This window comes from Eublepharis macularius, chromosome 18 (genome assembly GCF_028583425.1).
Source record: "Eublepharis macularius isolate TG4126 chromosome 18, MPM_Emac_v1.0, whole genome shotgun sequence".
NCBI lineage: Eukaryota > Metazoa > Chordata > Lepidosauria > Squamata > Eublepharidae > Eublepharis > Eublepharis macularius.
In genome coordinates this window covers 3,450,178-3,462,544 of record NC_072807.1, presented here as the reverse complement: position 1 = coordinate 3,462,544, position 12,367 = coordinate 3,450,178, and the positions used below count along the sequence as shown (strand labels likewise).

Sequence of the window (12,367 nt, the reverse complement as noted above, 5' to 3'; positions counted from 1 at the left end):
AACAACCAGACAACAAGTAACAATTTCCCAACTGCACAAGCCTAAATTACAAGGAAGAAAGCTGCCACGTTCCTCTACCTCAGTGTCTGATTTACCTCAGTTCGGTGCCCAACCAGAGTTTTGAAGCAGTGCTGCGTATTCAGGTCCCACCATTTCACTAGGGTGTCCTTTGCACTGGGAGGAGAAAAATCAAACAGCAGATGGTAAAGACAGCCAGCTCAATCCTAAGGCGGAGGGTGAGAGTGCTCAGAGAGCAGACTAGTTCCCATGATGGTGTACCTGGCAGTCACGTAGCTGTAAACCCAAGTTACGTTGGCTGGCAGTTCCCCACAAGGTTTCACGTGGGTGCTGGGCTGTCACAGTCTGCCACCGGCAGACCTGGAACGTAAACCCTCACACTAGCGGGGAGAAGCAGACAAGGGGGTGGGGCAGGAGTGAGTTGGCTCCCTAAGCCACTCTAGGCCTGGGAAAACCCCCAACAGCAGTGGGAAGTTACACCATGAAAAAAGTAGCATAGCCCATGAGTGTCTGTGTAATGGGAAAAGCTGACTCCCCTGCCTGCCCAGGCAAGGCCCTGCCCAAATGGCCCAGAGGAGAGCATGAGATGCCACAAGCTACGACAAATCAGCTCATGGTCCAGCAGCAGCTGAGCCCTCGCACCCAATCACAGCCTCCCCAGCTTACACAAACTGCGGCCAGGGCACCCATGAACCCGATAAGTAGGGGTGCAGCATAAGGCTCTGCCCAAGAGCCTTCTGCAATGACAACTTAAGAGCACAAGGCACTTCAGTGGGGGGGGGGGGCGGGGAGCACAGAGCAGGCACTTTACAAAACTGGGCAAGTGCTTTGTGCACACACAGGGCGGGGGCAGGGGGGGAGCTATGTCCAGAACGTCTAACCGACATCTCCCATTCCAGAACCCTAACAGGTACATCTCCAGAGTCTAGCCCTGAAGGGTCAAGGACACGCTGACTGGTAAGACAGAGCTGGGGGACCTGCTGCACAGTCACCTCCTTTGTTCCCCTTGCACACAGGCCGGCACCTCCCCCCAAAGGCTGGCCTTTGCAGTCAAGGCTGGTGGCACAGGGGGGAAGCCCCGGCCCCACTTTCTAGGTGTCACGGCCCAAGCCTAATAAAGAGGAAGCTGCCCAGGCAACTGTGCTCGACGGAGCTGCCTCATGCTGGGGGGGGGGGGAGAGCAGGGGCTGCACGCAGACTGCCCTGACTGAACTCCCTCCCCCCTGCCTTGGGGCAGAAGACGGAGCACGGCTGTCTGGACCCCCTCCCCCCCAGCGAAGCAACCCTTATACTCGTTTTCACGCCGGATGAGTGCTCCAAGCAGTGGCAGGAGCACAGCAGGCAGGCACAGTCAAGAAGAGCTTCCTGGCTGGATGGGTAAGAGGGATTTGGATATTCACTTTGGCCTTGATGGCGTCTCCACCCGCTCCCCCTATGGGGCCATGAACCATGTGGCGTGCAGCAGACCCGGCCTCCCCACTTCTTCACATGTCTTTGTTTTCCTTCAGGTAGATGACCATCCAACTGGGAGCCATGGGGGCATGGCCGTCGCAGTCCCTGGCCATCCTCAGGCTGCATCTCCAGCCCGGCTCCAAGAGCATTCCTCCGGAGACAGCCGTCCGACCTGCGAGTCTGCGTAGTGATTTTAAGTGTGTGTGTGTCTTTAAATGCTTGGTGCGGTATAGATGAAGTGTGGGGGTGAAAGAGAGGGAGGAGTGAGGGAGATGATTGGTTGATGGCTGAGAGGGTGGGCGGAGTGAAGGCAGTTTTGGACTGAGAGTGGAGAGGAAAGATTCAGTCTGGGCGAGAGAGGCCAGCTGGGTGCAGCCAGAGCGTGTTTCAGCCGTTCTGAGAGAAATACTGAGCCTGGGTATTCACAGGCAAGCTGGGTGCAGCCTGAGCCTGTGTGTGTTGTCTGAGAGAAATATCACCTGCGTGGAAGCCTGAACTGTGTGTTTGTGAAAGAACAGTCAGTCAGGGGAAAGCCGGCAAACTGTGTGGGTGCCTGAGAAAAGGTCTTGTAATTGAGAAGAGAAATTAATATCAAAAGCAGGCAAGCTGTGTGTGAAGCCTGAGAGAAGATCTGTGTGACTGGGTTTAAGTAACGTTAACTTTAAGAATTGAGAACTACTCTTTAGAAACCATCAAGTTTTAGAAATAATATGAAACCGATACGCTTCTCATAAAAATAAAAGTTTACTGTTTTTGTTTTTTTACCCCAGAGTATCTGTCATTCCTATATCCCATTCCTTTCCTCAGGGCCACATAGTACCGCGAAGGAGCCTGACCCTTGGGCACGTTACTAAAAGGAGAAATTTAAGTTATTCCTGGTGGCAGCAATCTACCAAGAGGGGCAAGAATAAAAGACTTAAAGACCAAATCTACCCAAGAGAAAGAAAGGGTCGTAACAGTCTGCCTCACTCCCTTGGAGGCAGCTCAAGGACTGGCTCAACCTACCTCCCAAAGGCTCCTGGGAGCAGCGTGCACATGTACAATTGCCAGCTCGGACAAAGGGAGTTGGCAACCTGTGCCCAGATATCCTCCTCACATTTGGCTGCGCTGGCCAGGCTCATCCACCAGAACATCTCCCTCCTGAAAGTCCTTAGGGAGAGAACTGCTGGCTTGGGCAGCCATAGGCCCCTACCCCATTGGAGCTGAGGATTGCGCTGCATTTTAAAGCCAATATTAGGCCTCCCAGTTCTGTTGTCACGGGCCAAAGAACAGCTAAAGAAGACAAACTAAGTGGACTGAGCTGTGTAAACTCCTGGATTCTAGTTTGACATTATACCACAGCGGCTCTCTATTTATGGCTTTAGTGGTTTGGCACACACAATACAAATGATACAACCAAAAAGGAACAAAGTCCACCAATTGTCTGACTTTGTTTTGTTCCCCCGCCAGACAAGGTTTTGAAACCAGTTGGTTTGCCAGTTAAAAAAAAAAAAAGAGGAAACTGTGAGGCACTTCAAATAACACGAGAGCCTACTTCACTGGATATATGCAAGGACCTGGAATGGCAGCTGCTATAGATCCAGTGGAGAAGAAAACATTTTATAGAACATAACCACGAGGGAAAAAAAAGATGCTCTAATCTGTCAGAAACGTCCTCTGCCCCACTGTAGCCCAAGAGCCAAGGGGGCATGCACGGGACAACATTCTAAATCCAAGGACTTCAATTTGTATTTTAAACTGCTCTACAGCAACTCTCAAAAAGAGTCCAGTAGCACCTTTAAGACTAACCAATTTTACTGTAGCATAAGCTTTCGAGAATCAAGTTCTCTTCGTCAGATGCCTGATACAGATACTGGCCAAATATCTGTATCAGGCATCTGACGAAGAGAACTTGATTCTCGAAAGCTTATGCTACAATAAAATTGGTTAGTCTTAAAGGTGCTACTGGACTCTTTTTGATTTTGCTACTAGACTAACACGGCTAACTCCTCTGGATCTATGACTACAGCAACTCTGGATACCTATCTTTATTGAAAGTAGATTCTCACAAATCCATTTGGTTCAGGACGCTGTCTTTTTATTGAAAAAATCTATCTGATTGGACTAAACCCTGATACCATCCAGGGCCTGGAATCCACAGCTTCTAAGTCTTATATTAAGAAGAATATCCAAAAAAGGGACCACCTGAGTAGTTTCATGCCCGGCGGGTTTGCTCCCCTACATTTTTTGGTATTTCTCCACCAAGATCATGACTTTCCTGTTTTTACTTAACTACCGCCAAATTATTTTACAGCATTTTTATTAACTCAACTGAATGCGCAGCCCACTCCAGTTATGAAGGGAAGATTAAGGAAGGTTCCCTATTCAGACCATCTTCGTGGCTGTTCTCAGGGGCAAATTTGTACCTTAATACACATTTTGTTAGAGTGTCTTCTTTATATTAGTCTTAGAAACAGGTTTTTAACTCAGCACCTAGATAATTTTTCAACTCTGTCTCATTATGAATTAGTTTTACTCCTTTTATCTGCTAGATCTTCTAATTTTACCCTTGCTGTTGCAAGAGTCTTTTATTGGGTGTTATGTCAAGATGATGCCGTTCGGGTTTTGATCAGATCAAAGAAAAGAAAGGAAAAGAAAGAAGTTTACTAACTCTGAAGCCAGAAGTATAGGGCTGCAACCTACCACTCAACAAAACTGGAGGCCTTCTTCCAATTTAAGTGGCCCTTTATCCAACAGAAGAGACACTTCAGTTGAAGAAGTTCTTCGGCCTAAAGCAGGATACCAGCCCGTATGTCCAGGGAGCATGACCCAGGCACCGGCTGGCTGCTGAATGCACCATAACCTGTGCTTCAGTAGTTAATGCAAAGTGGGTGTATCCAGCCAGGCCACCTTCACTTGGCATCTTGGGAAGGACTGCAGGAATAACCAGCCAAAGAAGCTGCCAAGCAAGGCCCTGAAACCTCCTCCTTTCAACAAGGGTGCACTGAGGGTACCTTTGTTGCAGGACACCTGGCTTCAAAGGGGAGGTAGGCTGGATCTTGCAGGCCTCTGCTGGAAACAGAATACTTGGCCAGGTGGACTGCCCCCGGACCTTAAACAGAAACTTCACCACTCACTGAATTAGTCTTTACCGCCTAGGAGTGTCTTACGTTATCTGCAGGTATGGTATGGAGGTTAGACTGGCTTGTGCAACTTGCTGTACAGGGCAGCCCACAAGGAGCTTGACGTGCCTGCCCACTTTTGCTGCCTGACTTAGGACCACTAAAGCTCATAACAGGTAAAAATGAAGAAGGTTAAACTATCTGCTGGTCTCCGTTATGCAGGACTGAATTGTGTTATCATAATAAGATTTAGTAAGTCCATCAATTAACTCAGGCACACAGATCAGGACATTAACATCACTGGCTTGGCCTTCAGGATCTGAACGGAGCATCTTTACCTGGAAACCAGTATGTTCTTCTCCTTCAGAAACAGAACCTGCGTGACGGCATCCTTGTGGCCCTTCAGCCGGTACAAACCGCTCTCATTAATCACATCCCAAATGATGACATCTGTGTCCTGGAAGGAACAAAGAACCTGAAGTTAACAGACAAGATTGTCCTCTGAATAGCTACTCAGACCTAATGCGCAGCATTCACTGGCCAGGTGGCTCTTATGAAAGGCTGAGACAAGATCATGGAGAAGGCCAGATCTTTCGATGACTATTAGCCACAATGGCTAAATGGAACCTCTGCGTTTAAGGGTGTTACGCTTACCAGACTCCTGCTGGGGGAGGAGATCCCTGCCCCTGAGATCGCATTGCTCGCTTGTTGTGGCCAGCAGGAGGAAATTTTAAAAAAAATTAATCATCATCTGCATGACAGATGCATGACAACCCAGAAGTGCTGTCAGTCCTCTGAAGGAATTGCTAGAACCTCTACAGTTTTGCCACAGAGTTTCTGAAGACTCTTAGAGAGGTGTGATGTCACTTCCAGATAGTTTTTCCTGGAAGTGACATCATGCCGTCACCCTCCCCTTCCCCCTCACAGGTACCCTGTATCTGAATACCAGTCGCTGGGAGGTAAATGCAGGAGTCTTGCTGCCTTCAAGCACCTGATTGACCACTGATGAAAACAGGATGGATCTCAGCTTTCAGCTAGATGAACACCCCTGTTTTATATCAGTCTTCTGTTTAACTGAAACACCAAATCCACCACATGTGCAACTGAAGCACCTCAGAGCAGGGACTCGCCTTCCTGAGCTCCACAAAGCACCATGAAAAATTAATCGAAAAGAGTCCAGTAGCACCTTTAAGACTAACCGACTTTACTGCAGCATAAGCTTTCGAGAATCACGATTCTCTTCGTCAGATGCATGGAGGGTAAGCCCTCATGTGCCAACAATGTCCATCTGCTCTGGACATTGGACAAACCAGCCAACCTCTGTGCCAAAGAATAAATGGACACAAATCTGACATTAGAAATGGCAACATCCAGAAACCAGTGGGAGAACACTTCAATCTACCAGGACATTCCATCAAGAACTTAAAGGTCACTGTAGTTCAACAGAAACCTTTCAAAAACAAAATCCAACGGGAAGCTGCTGAATTGGAATTCAAATGTAAATTTGATTCAGTCAGGCTTGGATTGAATAGAGACTATGAATGGTTATCTCATTATCAGAAGTAACTGATTTCATTATCAGAAGCTACTGATTGCATCTACTCCCCCCTCCCCACCTATGTATCTGACCAGTTTCTTCTTACCCTCCACGCATCTGACGAAGAGATTCTTGAAAGCTTATGCTACTGAAAAGTTGGTTAGACTTAAAGGTGCTACTGGACTCTTTTCGATTTTGCTACTACAGACTAACACGGCTAACTCCTCTGGATCTATGAAAAATGAAGAGTGCAATATAAACGAAACATTAATAAGACTGCTCAATTTGCTCCAAGACCCTCTAGTTATCCTAAGAATTCTCACCTTTGACCCTGAAGCTAGGCTGCCTCCCAGCTCATCATACTTCAAGGTTGTAACAGCAGCCTTATGCCCATTGAAAGTGATGCTACCTTCGCCGCTTAGGAGACTGAACACACGGATAGATCCATCCTCATACCCAACGGCCAAATGAAGCCCATTGGGGGATGGGCAAAGAGCAGTGACTTCCTGTTTGAGACCTTGGAGGATGAGAACCTGCAAAGTGAAATACAAGAGACTTTGACCTCCACTTGCCAAAAAATGGAAGACGAATCTGTTAATTATACACGTGCAGCAGGCCTTGGGGCCCACAAAACAGATTAGTCATTTATTAATACCCTTCAAATACCCCCTTTGTCTGCATTCTCAGGGTGATTAAAGGTATGGCAAAGGTGCATGAGGACAGGCTCGTACAGTGTTCCTCCTGCTGCTGCAGTTGCCAATACAGAGCTTCCACTTGGCACGTCCCCCCCCCCCAGTTTCCCAACCCTGTTCCCGTGGCAGTAGCCGCCCCTCCCAACACCACTGGGCGTTTTTAAGTTTTCTTAAAAATTGGCAACTGAATATTGTTACATTATTATAATGGTATAGTTATATGCGTGTCAGGTTCATTGAATTCCCATCTTTTATTTGTTAAAAAAAGTAACTCTAGCTCCTTTTGTTGCAAAGAAGGTCTCCACAACAATAAGGGCTAGAGACTTTTTTTAAGATACTAAAGTGGTCATTTCCAGCAAACAAATTGTCCCTAAGTTTCTTACTGTCTCCTATTCCTTCACATTGCCCAATAAACTCAGGAATAGCAGGACGAGTCTGCTGCATCTTCTTCTCTGACACTGAAAGAATCACTCACCTTTTCTCCTTTCCTTGTATCCCAGATGAAAACATGTTCACATGCTGGCACTGCCAAGTAACGGCCCTTCTCACCCCGCAGAGTCACATAGGCTATGTTTCCTTTCTGGCTGGCAACCACTCCAAAGAGGGCAGTGCCAGCATAGCGCAAGTACTGCTTGGTGAGACCCATGGGGGGGGGGGGGACGCGTTTCCAGGCCCTCGTCAAACCTAACCTGGGTAAGAGAGTTATTTTTTTTAAGAAATTCAGAAAATACAAAAAGCGCTATTATCAGCTGACAGGCATATCTTGCTCTTCCATCACAAAGAATTAACACCAAACCGCTGCCATACAGGATACTTTGCAGTACTCTCTCTTACTCAGCATATGCTGCATAATGCCAACAAGGACCTTAAGGCATGTCTTCAAAACCGTCTCCCATACATAGTCCAGCTGTTAACTGGAAACAGAGGAAGAATCTTAAAAATGCCTTTTCCAGATCATCAGCACACTAACACCCAGAATCCAGAGACGTGAGTGGTATGCAACTCATTCTGAACGCACAACATCCCCATTTATTCAGATCAAAGACGCAGGCAGATAACTAGCACAAGCTGAAGCCTCTGAGCATTCAGGACTGGGTTGGCATCAGAAACACACTGGCTGTAAATAAAGTGGCCAAGAGAGTGGGAAAACTCACCATGCAAATCCATCCATACAAAGCTGCTAAAGACTGGGATCAAATGGTTCCTGCTTCAAACTGACCTCTGCTAATAACATCTCCCCATTCCCACCTTTCTGCTGCTTGCAACTTTAAATATATCTTCTACAGATGTACCCTTCAAACATCGGATGGTTTACAGAAACTAGAATAAACTGTGATAGTCTTTAAGATATCACTGTTTAGTTTTGGATGGCAAAATCCTCCCCCGATCCTTGGATGCTCCGCTAGTCACACAAGAGGATGAGTGAAACGCACTCTCAAATGCTCAGTGTCGCTTCTTTGGGGGTCAAAACCTAGCAAAGAAACCCGGTCAGAAAGCCCGCTTCCTTCACCGCACTCGAATCCACCGCTCATCCATTCCGTCAGTAATCCCTCCATCCGCCCTGGGTCTTAATAGCTGCTTTTATGTGCCTCTGTGTAGCAGTTTAGCTTCGGTTTTAATTACATGCTTTCGTTTGGTTTAATGGTTTTCCAGACATGTATTTATTTAGTTATTCCTTCGATTTATAGCTCTCCCTCCCCGCAAGCAGGCTCGGGGCGGGTAACAACAAGGATAAAGGCAATACAGAATAAAATATACAATATAATAAATGTAAATTTGCATGAAAACAACAATATAAACCCAAACATGTTTTCATTATGCATTTTTTAATCCGCTAGCTGCCTTGATGGCCCTGACGAGGACAGAAACGCGAAGTACAAATAAATCAAAGAAATAAAGACATAAATAAATACACGTAATACATTAATTTAACTTAATAAATTAAATAAATACACACCACTACGATCGCCCGCCACGAGACTCAAAGCCGCAAAAGAGCCACAGCACAGGAACCGGAACTTTCACGCAAGCATTCCTAGAGCGGCCCTTGTGAGCAACTTCCGGCGCTGTCCACTACGGAGAGAAGGCTTCGATCGCCATAGAGATGGTAAGGCCTAGAGCGACTTCACGGAAGGCTCTGGTCGGAACTGTGGGGGCGTGCCTCTACGCCGTCCCCTTCGCGTTTCTATGGCAACCCGGAGGAGGCGGCGCCTGAGCAGAGAGGGGTGGTGACCGGAAGACGTGGCCGTGGCCGACAGTCCGGCTTCCTCGTCCCTGTCCAGGCGGCGCTCCCCGGCCAGGGGATGCTCGTGAGGGGCGCGCGGCTGCGGCTCCGCTCTGACCGGATGGGGACGCCTCAGCCTCGCAGGCCGTGAGTGATGCCGGAAGCTCCGTTGGGCCTCGCCCCGCTGCTGCGCCATCCCCTCAGCCCGTCCTTCGCCGCCAGTGACGGAGTGGGTCTCATGGCCTAGTGGGTAGAGCGTCCGGCTGGTGACATCCGGGAGCCTCGGGTTTAAATTCTTACTCCGCCCCGGAGGCTTGCTGAGTGACCTTGGGCCAGCCGCTGTCTTTCAACCTAACCCACTTTGTAGGATGGTGTGGAGATATAAATAGCTTTTGGAAGAAGAAGGAGAGAAGAAACTGGTTAGAGCCCTCCCTTCTCTTGCTTTTTCAGCAAGCGCCCCCCTACCCATATTTTAGTGAGCTCTTTTGACAGCTCGCTAGCCTAATGTTTTATAAATTGATTTTTAGCTTGCTTTTCCTCCAAAAAGTTCAAGTGGCATATATCATGCTCCCCCCACTGCATTCCTATCACTAATCCCTCAAGATAGGTCAGAGGAGGGGTCCCCAACGTGGTGCCCACTGACACTTTTTCTGGTGCTCACGAAGTGTTTTTAGAAAGCAGGTGAGGCTTTTACCAAGCATGTTTTCTGATTAGCCCTTGGCATACTGATTGACTGTGCAGATTTTTAAAAACATTGCTTTGGCAGAAACTGCTTGCACAGCACAAGGATCTTCACTGTGTGACCGAAGGTAAGCTGTAGCAGTCGTTTTGTGGCTGGCTCCACCACCTGCAGCAGCTGTTTTGTGGCAACCATATTGTTGCTGTGCCCACCACACTGTCAGAATTCCAAATGTGCCTGTAGGCTCAAAAAAGTTGGGGACCCCCCAGGGTAGAGGAAGAGGACAGTGTCTGGTCATCCAATAACACCCACAGCGAGCTCTGCAACTGAGCAAAGAGGTGCTTCTGGCCAGATCTGCTAGGACCAAACAGGTTGCCTGCCTCAGTTTCCTTTTGGGGGGGTAGGCCTTGTCTGCATGCCTTCCTTTGGAGAGAGAGGGGAATGTCACTGCAAGGGGATGTGTAAAAGAGGGACTTAATTAAGCTTTCACTGGAAACAAATATCAGAGAGTTGCGTTTCACGGTAGCTACATTATTCACCTGCAGAAACCTTTGTGGTATCTTTGAAGGAAACTAGTTTCTTGTAGTAGGAGCTGTTGTAGACTAGAATGCATTTCTATAGATTTGAGACACATTAGCCTCAGATGGGATTTAGATGCCATACATGATTGCAAAGAAAAGCAATGGGAAAAAAAGATGGCTGTGTTGCAAATGGTCACTGCATTTGGCTTGTGGTTGAGTTTTGTGAGTCTGGCATTTCTTGGACTTTTTGGCCCCCACTGTCTTTGAGGGTTTTAATTGGCCACCTGAGGATAATAACACTATGCATCAGAAGGTTTGTGTTCTGGTCCACAGAATAAACTTGTTAGTCTTTAGAGTGTCATCAAGCTCTGTTATGTTAGATACACAGCAGGCTAACACCTATTTCTCTGGAACCTATTTATAGGGTGTCACACGATATATACTGAAGGCTACCCTGCTTATGGTGCTTCCTGTCTTCTCACGTGCAACCTAGTTTTGTGTTTGTTTACCCACAAGTTGCTCTCAAGGAATGCCACACCCAGGAAAACAAGCGTAGGACTTTGGTGTGCATGCACATACTCTTTTCTTAAGGCCAACTAATGTCAGGTTGAAGCTGCAGTTCTGTGCCTTTTTGTGGGCCAATTTAGCATTTTGAATTCATAAAAACTTTGTTTCAGGAAAGGAAATGCTTGAGTGGAGAGAAATGGATGAATAAAGTGTACAAACAGTCTAGCTGTAATAAACCTGATGTATATATTGGGAAACAGAAACTGTGTTAAGGAGGAAGTGCGGTTTGGAGGCTGCAGGTGCCTCACATCCTCATTAAGACCATTTCCTCTTCTGGAAGTCTCCCTTCAAGACTGGCTTCTTGCCACCTGACTCTTTGCTTGCTTGAAAATAAGTCCCACTGAATGCACCAGACCTTTCTTCCAAGTAACTGTGCAAGAGGACTGCATCTTAAAACAAAGTGTGAGCTGCACTAGTTCCTTGCGTGTAATTCTTGGAAGACAAAGCTCTTTGATATATGTGGATTCTGCCAGCCAAGATGAGATACATTCCACAGATTAGGAATTATCAACTTTGCTTTTTCATGTGGCAATGGGGAGGAAGCTTAGCACATGCTTAACACCGGTAGCTCTTTGCATGCCACAGCCGGAGATGCCTAGGAGATGGTCCTATGCAGATACCAGCCATCAGGGCTGCTGTGAACAACTTAAGTGTGGAGAAATAGCCCCCAGGGTGTTTCTCTAACAAAGACAGATCTGTTTCTTGCAATCCCCAGAAGAGGAGAGAAACCTGTGTGGGGTGTACAGTTTTAAACTGCTGGTGGAGTCTCCCGTAGGAAACTAGATTTCTGCACCGGGAAAGCTAGCACATTGAAGGCAAAGGCTAGACAAGAATTCTTCTCCCTGACATGCAGTGTGTCGCTGGAATTTTAATACCATGAAGCAACCTGTTTAGCGTGAGCCCAAGAAGATTCTTTTGGACCCTCCCAGGGTGATACTCAGCAAATGAAACCCCTTGGCCAGGGGAGGGAGGGGGGAGAGACTCGTGTGACATTTCCAAAAAACAGTTGGACCAATCACGTAATTTTTGTCTCATCCAGCAACAGTGTTGTTGTACATTCTTTTTTTAAAAAAAACTTTTATTGCAGTTAAACCATTACAACATACAAACATACACATATAAACCGAAACATTAACCAGTACAAAACTATTTTGATACAGGAGGGAGTTAAGCACATACAGTTAAAACTATATAATTCAACAAAACTTATAAGCTATAATGTAAAGCTTCTAGAGAGAGTTATTGTTTGAAGTAATTTTGATCTAGGCTGGATGTTATTTTTATCAACATATTCAAAAAATGGCAGCCATTTTTCCATGAACTTGGAATTCGCAGGAAACTGTTCAGCTATGTAAAGGTCATTATGAGTTTTTTCCATTATGAAGTGATTCCACACTTTTTCAAACCATGAATCTACAGAGGGTGCATGATCTTTCTTCCAAACCAACGCTATCTCATTTTTTGCTACTACGAAAAGAGTTGCAATCAATTCTTTTCTAATCATAGGTATTGCTAAGTCTTCCCACTGATCTAAAAAAATGATTTTGGGATCCAGAGGGACCTCATACCCTGTGAT

General features: G+C 46.7%; 2 protein-coding genes across 7 annotated transcripts in view; one reads left to right on the top strand and one right to left on the bottom strand.

The window, feature by feature from the left end:
- The window catches only part of WDR3 (WD repeat domain 3), a 54,947-nt gene extending 46,132 nt beyond the window's left edge, over positions 1 to 8,815 (bottom strand). The window contains exons 1-5 of the mRNA XM_055003022.1: positions 8,758 to 8,815; positions 7,276 to 7,489; positions 6,432 to 6,641; positions 4,910 to 5,028; positions 96 to 174 (exon numbers count right to left, since the gene is read on the bottom strand). Coding sequence (XP_054858997.1) covers positions 96 to 174; positions 4,910 to 5,028; positions 6,432 to 6,641; positions 7,276 to 7,446 — 579 coding nt within the window. The 5' untranslated portion in view covers positions 7,447 to 7,489; positions 8,758 to 8,815. The remainder of the gene's footprint in view (positions 1 to 95; positions 175 to 4,909; positions 5,029 to 6,431; positions 6,642 to 7,275; positions 7,490 to 8,757) is intronic.
- Positions 8,816 to 9,038: 223 nt separating this feature from the next.
- GDAP2 (ganglioside induced differentiation associated protein 2) overlaps positions 9,039 to 12,367 on the top strand; it is a 34,366-nt gene continuing 31,037 nt past the window's right edge. For 2 of the 6 annotated variants that reach the window (XR_008598594.1, XM_055002924.1), the window contains exon 1: positions 9,039 to 9,443. The gene's annotated coding sequence lies outside the window, so the exon portion shown is untranslated. Of the gene's footprint in view, positions 9,444 to 9,765; positions 9,834 to 12,367 lie in introns of all 6 variants that reach the window. The other 4 variants (XM_055002928.1, XM_055002925.1, XM_055002927.1 and 1 more) reach the window with 4 other exon arrangements.